The sequence below is a fragment of the Lissotriton vulgaris genome, chromosome 1_2 (genome assembly GCF_964263255.1).
Source record: "Lissotriton vulgaris chromosome 1_2, aLisVul1.2, whole genome shotgun sequence".
Classification (NCBI taxonomy): Eukaryota; Metazoa; Chordata; class Amphibia; order Caudata; family Salamandridae; genus Lissotriton; species Lissotriton vulgaris.
The window spans coordinates 206,613,077-206,622,731 of NC_141686.1; the positions used below are offsets into that span (position 1 = coordinate 206,613,077).

The 9,655-nt window shown below is 39.4% G+C and overlaps 1 protein-coding gene across 1 annotated transcript; it reads left to right on the forward strand.

The window, feature by feature from the left end:
• The first annotated feature begins 298 nt into the window (after window positions 1-298).
• Window positions 299-1,231, forward strand: LOC147734970 (olfactory receptor 5AP2-like). The gene has a single exon (XM_086953715.1). It carries the CDS (start codon window positions 299-301, stop codon window positions 1,229-1,231), a length of 933 nt encoding a protein of 310 aa, XP_086809841.1.
• The last annotated feature ends 8,424 nt before the right edge of the window (window positions 1,232-9,655 follow it).

Genomic DNA, 9,655 nt, shown 5'->3' on the forward strand with positions numbered 1-9,655 from the left:
GTGAACATTTTGTTATTATTTGTTAATGTATGTTTGTCATTACCTGTACGTAATAAGCCCTGCAAGGGGGAAAAACAGGGGAAAATCTTTAATGAAAATATATTTAAAAAAAAAAAGAAGACTGCCCTGGAGAAAACCAGTCATTATATTCTTTCTTCAATTTTATTGTGAGATAATTAATTAAGCTAATTTTCTCCTTTTTCACACTGACAGTTCTCTGCTTGGAAAATGGCTCTGGAAAGTACATCCCTTACTTATTTCTCTAGCTCTTTCCAGGAAGGTGTCTTACTTTGGAACAATGCACACAGGAAACTGGACCCATGTGTCAGAGTTTATTCTTTCAGGACTTACAGATGACCCAGTGCTGCAGATTGCACTCTTTATTTTCTTTCTTCACGTCTACATTATTACCCTCCTAGGCAATATCGGAATCATGTTGGTGATTATATTGACTTCTCGTCTTCACACTCCTATGTACTTCATGCTCTGTAGTTTGTCCTTAGTTGACATCTGTTATTCCTCAGTCACTACCCCAAATATGCTTGCAAACTTTATAGCACAAAATAAGGCTATATCCTTTTCAGGATGTGTAACACAGATGTTTTTATTCTTCACCATGGGGAGTACAGAAGTGACCCTTTTGACATTGATGGCATATGACCGATACATAGCAATCTGTAACCCGTTGCTGTATTCAATCATCATGAGCACGAGAGTTTGTATTTATCTTGTTGTTTTTGCATTTTCAATTTCCCTCCTGAATGCACTGATACATGCAATTTTGACTTTTAGGTTGCCCTTTTGCAATTCAAACAAGATCACGCATTTCTATTGTGATGTGCCACCAATCTTAAAGATTTCCTGCTCGGATACGACCCTCAATGAGGCAGTGCTGGTGTCAGTGGCAGGTGGTGTCATTGTGCTTTGCCTCACTATCATTATTACTTCTTACGCTTTCATTGTCTCTGCCATTCTCAAGATAAAGTCCTCAGAGGGGAGATTGAGGACCTTCAACACATGCTCCTCCCACTTTGTTTGTGTCACCTTGTTTTTTGGAACACTTGTCTTCATGTATGCTAAACCCACTTCTGATCACTCCATGGAAGAGGACAGAGTGGCATCTGTGTTCTATGCTGTGATTATTCCCATGCTGAACCCCCTCATTTACAGCCTGAGGAACAAGGAAGTCAAACGGGCACTAATGAGGATAATGCGCATAACCCGCACCTGAGGAAAGACACAACTTTTCAGGTATTCTATTCCTTTAGGTTTTTCACATAGGGGCTGTAAGTAGGATTGAAGAGACTGCTGCAGAGCCCCTAAATACCCATGCTGGAGTTTGAAGTTGAATGAACAATAAAGATGACTTTAGATTTGTCACATTTGCTGTTCATTGAAACACATAGGCCAAATGTAAAATTAGTCTTCTGACAAATTGTTAAGATTGGTGTTCACTTTTCTTTGACCACAAATTGAGTTTGTTGTATGCAAACTATTTACCAATCTTGATGGGGTACAGAGAGTGTTAAAAGAAAGGCTGTTATATGTAATTCTTTCAACTAAGCGAGTGCGGGACGGACTCTTTCGCCTGCCAGATCACGTAAATCACTTGAATGGCCTTTTTAAAGAGACTCTAACTGACTGGTGGAGGTCTTCTATAGGATACCAGTGAGACTCCAACCGCCCGGTGGAGAATTAAGAGCTTTTAACTATTAGCCACTCCCTGAATGAGAAGCCCTTCGCAATTGTAGACATATTAAAGAATCTGCATTTTGGCTGCTTACCCCCTCTCCTGTCCTGAAGAAGACCCATCTTGACACACTTTATAATTTGCGCAACTTTCGGGATCAAAACTTCGACGCACCACAAATGTCTGAACAACGTACATGATCCCAGTTTAAATCATAAATGGACCCTGTAGCATGTGTGGGACAATAATAAGGACAAACAGAAATTCTTTCCCCCTTCCCAATTGCACGTTTATGTGTCTTGTAAATAAGTGTACTGTCCACGCCACCAAACACCATATGTCACTTTTTTTCACCACAGTCACCTATTCCTTATGCAATTACATTTGTAAATTGTGACAACCTTAAATAGTTGATATTTGATTCTGAATATAGTATTGAATTCTAACCTTGTCTGTGTTATGTTATGTTCTTTTCTCTTTTTTCCTTAAATCGTTGATAAGTAAGCTTTCTGCTCATTGAGTACTCTAAAGTGATTGTTACCCCAACAGAACCAATTGTTTTGTTTAATAAGTTATATTTAATACCACACAACATATCCAAGATTTTAATTGAATCAAATCAAATCAAGATACTTTAATAGGTGATGCCCAAATGAACAATATATCAGGAAACCCGATTTCTATGCATTACTATTTAAATGCTGTACATAGCTGTATCAGTAAAACTCTGTGCAAATTTAATGATCAATTGTGCTGTTTGTAAATTACAGTGTTCTACCACTCCATGCTTTAGTAATGTATATGTGACAGTGTGCTCCAAAATGCAATGTAGATGAATACCACACATTTATAACTCTCAAGCTAAAAGAATATTACTCATTTGCTATACTTTTCTACAGTTGATACTTGTTTTTTTTTTTTTACAATCCCTATGAGTTCAGTGGTATAACATTTATGTCAGAACCCCCATTCTGAAAATTAAAAGGACCTCTGCATTGCCATTTATCGTGTTCAAAGTGGTTATTTCATCACAGGGGGAGGTATTGTATACATTTATATAAATAAATAGAGAGTTATTTTTGTTTCTGTTCCATTTTATCATCTGTTTAGACATGAGAAAAATATTATTTTTGAAATGAAAGCAAAAATCTGCTGTGAAGGAAGTCATATGAGACATTTCACATAAATAGTGTTCATGTGGTTTAACATGTCCCTGACTTGAATACAGTTCGTGTATTTTTTTGTTTGTGTGTGTGTGTGTTATTTCCCTGTATCTCTACCAATGTTTGAGTTTGTGTAAAGGCTTTGTGAGGCATACAAGTATTGTTACACACTTTGTATTAATGTACAATTTGTTTGATGTAGACTTGAGGCCTCATTTATGAAAACTGTTGCGTTGTTGTGTGAAAACAGCAATGCAACAGTTTTTTTACCGACCCTTCTTGCGACAACATGGATGCGCCTTATTTAGTATACAGTGCTCCATGTCACAAGGAATTAAAGATACGTCAGTATCCCCAACTTATCTGTGGACGCAAAAGTGAGGCATTGCCGGAGTGTGTCTGAAAACAGGTGCAACTCCAGCAGTGTGTCCTTTCACATGGAACAAACCCATGTGAAAGGACCTGCGTCACGCTTACGCCTGCTGTGAGGCAGGTGTAAGGATTTGACGCAGTGGCCTCTTAGAAGTGTTGCAGCAAAATCTTAAAGATTTCACTGTGCCATTTCTATGAGCATTTATTGTGGGGGAATGCTCACCCTGCATACATTATACCTAACGCATGTATAATGTTGTGCAGCGCTTTACAAATTGACACATCTCCTTAGATGAGTCACTTTGTAAATATAGCTCAACGTGGCGCAATTGTTACACCTCTGCAGCATCATAAAAAGTGATGCAAAGGCGGTGCAAAGGGATCATACATTTGTCCCTGGCACTTTATAGCTTCTCCTCAATCCCACAGTTGCTTTCTCCCCTTGTGCTGCTGTCCCTAGGCCCGCCTTTCCTCCCACTGCTCTCCATTATGCTCTCTCCCACTGTTAACTTGCTTCTTTCCCTGCAAACTTTGTGTTGCTTCCCCCACCCCACACTTCATGTTGCTTCCAACCACTCTCTTGATTCTTGCTCCATTCTGTGATTTTGCTCCACCACTATTCGTATTGCTTCTGGCCTTTTTCTACCACATTGTATCTCTCACATGTGTATATCATTTGGCTCCCTTGTCTGTCCCTCATGTTGTTCTCCCTCCTGCTGTCTCCCCCAATGACCAGCATCAAGAAATTCTTAAGCCAGCTGCTGCTTTCTGCTTTGCAAGTTTTAGAGTTGACACCAAGGATTCCACATTTTTACCGCTTAACAATTCTTAGTTCCCACCTATGACAGAGCTTTAAGCTGTCTGCTGGTAAAAGTGTATTGTGGTCAGTGCTTTATGTGTGATCTAAAATCCTGAGCTTTATACCGAATGCTACCACTTCAGGATTTAGGTGCCTCTTTGTTAATGTTCCTATTGCATCCAGATATATCACACAACAACAGACATAGGCTTAAAAGAAGCCAGACTAATTAGCTATGTGAGTGCTTGTTAGCAGTTTGATGGATTGACTGAGCATGTAATATGAACATTATTTGACCAACAAACTCAAACTAACTTTAGTCAAAATCCCAAAGCTCTAATTCACACACCAGTATGAACACTTTCCAACAACCGGAACACACCCATATACCTTGATGCTACTCAGCTCACATGTGCCTTACACGCATTGTAAAACCCAATAGCTCAGTCTTATAGAGCCTAGACCGCTAGGCTTTAGTAATAATCAGTATAGTCATTAACAATGACACTATAAAGTTGGACTAGAGCAAAGAGAGTTTACAAATGCTAACAAATGTAATGACTTCACTTGCATAATATGTGTAATGTATATGCAACAAAATCATTGGCAAAGGCAATAGGTTGAAAAGCAAGTCTTATTGATGTTGCCAATCACTGTTACAATACTGGCATTTATCAGTCGATTTATGGGGCACTAAATGACGAGAAAGAAATCATTATTGTCTGGGGTGAAATAATGGTTGATTGAATTAATAAATGCAATATTATGAATAAGATTAATTTAAATAATTGCAAACATGCGATTGACAAGACATGATAAAATCCAATTAGGTAAAAAATAGATTTCTTATATGTCACACATGCCACTATTCTATTTTCCATGATGGTGATTACGCAAAATTTTACACTTTAACCTTCCCTTTCTAAATTCAAATCAGATGGTCTTTTTATAGCCGCTAAAAGTGTTCAATTTAGTCATCCATTTAAAGGACCGCAGACTCCGAATTTCACTTTTGTGGATTCATTATAAGCCCTAAATAATTGAATATAAACACACCTCAATATCAGAGTATAGAGATATATAAAAATCAATACAGAGCCGAATCTACAAATATAATTCATTCTGCAAAAAAGGCATAATATGATGAACTCCAAAATCAAAATGCAACAAAGAATAGAAGCTGAGTCCAATTCTCTTTTCATTAGGGAAGAAAAGAAAGATATATTTCCCTACAGTGCTACTTGAACATCCTACCTATTTCTCCGATATCCTATCCCAAAGGTGTCAGCAAGTGTTGACTTCCAAAGAAGTACTCACGTAAAATGGGTCTGATAGCTTAAAGCTATGTAGCTTGTTCTAAGATGCTTCTTCTTCTCCGAAAATTTGCATTAGTCTCACGAATCTCTCCCTGCGCATCATACAAAAAGACAATGTTCAACCCACAATACATCACAAGGTAAAATTTTCCATTTGCAACATCTTCAGTAAGTTTCCACAGAAGCTCTAATTAAAATGGGTTTTCTTCCAGTGACCTTGGGTTTCAGATAGGCCAGACAAGAATGGCGTCCTCCCTTCTCGCCTTTCAGCCTACTTCAAAGATATTCTGGTTATCAGCTTGAATGTAAGACTAATTAAGTCAAATTCCTGAACCTGCAGTAGGGTGAGAACATACTGTCTTCGAACACAAAAAGGATTAATTTAATTATAGTTCTTGAGCAGTAAAGGAGAAACGAAACTCAAAACAACTTGCAATCAGGTTTTTGCTAATAACACGTCTAATGCAAGACAATTTTGAATAACCATAGCCCTTATCGAAACCACCTCCCCTTCAACGAGTAATACGATTTGGGCATTATTCACAGAGAGCTTATCAACCAGCATTGCCAACTTTCTAATTTTCACATCATTCAAAATCACACCTAAGCTAGGTATCATGGCGCCACATACATCCCCAATATTTTCTACCGCACTGACACCACATTTTCATCTGTGCAATCATTTCCGTTCCAGAGGTCATAAATCATCCACATGGAAGATTTTAGGAAATACCACAGCCAAATACCATGTACCATACCAATTCTTAGGCAATTTCACATAAGCACCTTTTCCACACACATAATACACATTTGGCGCTAGGGTTAATGTATCCAATAGCGCCTTCCTTATTGATTCCTCAATTAAGAAATTGTGTTCACAATCACTCCCACAAATATCTTGTCATATTATGTTGAAGGGTGTCTAATGCCCTTTTTGCTGGACATCTAAAGCTATTGGATCAGAACTCCCTTTCGCCTTATTATCTAATTCTTCTTTGGTCCATGGAATAACCTTATGCTTTGGATCAGGTCTAAATAAGGTCTGCCTATGCCGATATTCTATCTGATCTACAAACTTCTTTTCGATGTCAGATGACATACAGGTCAGATTGTGTCTATGGGCATAAGATGTATCTAAGTAATAATAGGCACAAAATACATAGACATCCTTTCTACCTCCTTATTATCATATTTATTCATGAACTGGACATTCTGAGAGTACCACATCATAATTGGAGAAGTAGCACTCAAAATGTGTCTTACTAAACATGCTCAACAACACACTACATGTGATGCCAAATGTCAAAGGTAAATGATGATATTGAATGCCTTCTTCTACTGAGGCTAGCAATTGCATACACACATAGCAGTCTTTCGCTTCCATTGTATCAATGTACTTATACAACAAACGAGCATGTGCATTTAACGTGAAATCACCTTTTGATAAATCTATGTGTAACATCCAAATAGTTTCCCTGATCATATCTCTATCTTTTGCGGATGCACCCTCTTCTACATCTGAGGCAGGTGGGGTAAGCGTTGCCTGTTCCCCATTCTTTTAAGCATTGTGAGACCCAAGCAAATATGCAACAATCTCCACAGTTATGACAATAAGCACCACGATAATAAGCGTACCAATTATACACTTCTTCTTGCGTCTTGAGCTTCCGAACTCCATTTTGATCCATTGGGTGATTTATTGAGGCGCAAACTGAGTCAACAAAGTTTTCTTTGCTTTATCCTATCATTTAAAATGTCTTTTTATTTTCTGTTTTCCATTTGATTATTGCAATTGTAGTATAGCAATACTAATCTATTGAAGAGATGTAGTCAGCCCTCGCCCTCAATTCTTTTTCTATTGAAAGTCCCTAACTTACATCTTCTTCCACTTGGGCCTAGGTTATCTTCTTTCTAAAGGCGAATACGTTCTTTTTTCACAGTTCAACCTTCATCGTTAATGATAATAGATCCAAGCATAGCAAGAACAAGTTGCAAAATCTCTGCACAAATCTTTCCCATTTCCTGTGCGGTATGCTGTCGACCAAAGGTAGGGAAAGCAACCTGGTTAAGAATCAGAAATCGCAAACCACTCAGCCTTGGTGGATCAGGAACTGTCAGAGTCGTGATTCTGAAAGCTTTAACACCAGGAACCAGCAACTGAATATCAATATTCAGTGCGCTTTCTCCATGATTCACTGTACCGGTCCCCAGCCTCACAGATCTCCCCGGTCTCTGCATCTGCAGCCAGGTACGTCCACTCAGGAGATGCGTACTTTTGAGACGGTACCCTCTCTCTTCTGGATCAACTTAGACCATCTGGTCTCTCTTCGGTTTCACTTTGATCTGATTCAGAAGTTTCAGGAAAAGGAGCGAGATTTTTCTCAGATGCAAGCCTTATATTCAGCTTCTCTTTTCTTGCCGGCCAAACTTCTGCTTCTGCTTCTGCACCTGCTCTCCTCTCTTCCTCTTGATTTGACTCTTCTTCAATAGGTTGTCTGCTTTGATCTGGTTCATAGTTCCCTCCTGCAATTTCATCTAATTCAGAATCTGAACTCAACTCTGGTGCAGCTTGATCTCTTCTTCCTTGCTAGGTTGATTGTCTAGCCTCACCAAAAGTTCTTACGATTTGACCTGTTCCTTCCTCTACTTTTGCACTTTCAGTGGCACTACTCGGAACAAGTGGAGTCATTTCTTCCACAGGCTCAGGAACTCAACGAGCATGTGAAGCATGGATTCAGTTTGGCAATCCTCCACACTTCACCGCTGGAGTTGTGACCAAATCACCGGGTATGCTCCTCGCCAGCGAGCAACAAGACAGCTCTTCCTCACATGCTTTTGGACAAGCACCCAGTAAATAGGGTTAAGGTTAAGAACCAGGTTTCTCGAGGTGGATGCAGTCGCAGCCTCGACGTGGTGGGACACAGAATTAACCAGATCAGCCAGTCCTCTACAATAATCCAAAATCAAATTATCTGTGATGTTTATTAATGCTGTAGATGGCACCGTAGGCAATCACATAGCCCTTCCCATCAATATCTCATGTGCAGAAAGCCCTGTCCTTCTATCAGGAGTGCTACGTAGACTCATCAATACTAATGGCTGCACATCTTGCCATTACAAAAAAGTTGACGAACAAACCTTTGATACCTTCTTCTTGATTGTGCCATTTATCTGCTTCACAAGACCATATGCCTCAGGCCTGTTACTACAATGCAATCTCTGATCAATGTTCAAAGCTGTACACAACAATTTAATGATTTCACTATGGAAGTGTGTTCCTCTATCTGTCTCCACTGATGTTGGAAATCCAAAATGCAGTATCAGTTCCCTTAAAAGCTTTTTTGCCACTGTGAGACTTTCACATCATCTAGTTGGATATGCCTCAACCCAATGTGAATATATAAACACACCAACACTACATGACTCATCGTAACCACAGTTCTCTTTCCAACATTAATTTGTTGACGCATAACACACCGATGGCACACTGCTTCAGCAAATACACGAAAACGTGGGTCAAACCAAGTTTGCCTAAACACTCGCACTATGGCATCTCTCCCAAGATGAACTGCTCCATGAATCTGCCTTGCCATTGGGCTCAGTAATTAATAAGGTAGTACTGCTCTATCATCTGTCGGCACCCATGTGCCATCTTCTCTCTTTTCACAACCTGCTCTAACCCATGATTCAGCTTCCTCCTCTGGGACCTCATCCTGCAGCCGCTTCACCTCATCTTTTATGTGGTCTCTCCTACATATTCTCAATTGAAAACACAAGCATGTATAGCAAAAAAAAGAGCTACTTCATCAGCGTAGTTATTTCCTTTTGTAACAAAATCCTCTCCTTTTCCATGGTTCGCACATTTTACTACTGCAATCTCCCAATGTTTCTGCAAGGTGTCCAAAAATGTGCGCACATATTTTCCATTACGGATTGGGGATGCTGAGGACATCACAAATCCCTTCTGTGACCATAACTGCCTGAAATCTAGAACCACTCCAAACCCATATTGGCTGCCCGTATAGATAGTCACTCGGACTCCATTCACAATGGTAGAAGCACGTATCAGAGCAATAATCTCAGCCACCTGAGCAGAGCATACTCTTTTTAAACAGGCATCTTCCACCACCCCCCAATATGGTGTATACAACAAACGCTGCTCTCAAACACCCTTCATTGTCTCTTAAGCATTAACAATCAACAAAAAGGACCAAATATGATTCAGGCAGTGCTTCATCAACAATATCAGGTCTGAGTTTGGTAGTAGCTCAGTAACATCTAGGCAATCATGTTCTTCACCATCTTCTCCTTCCTC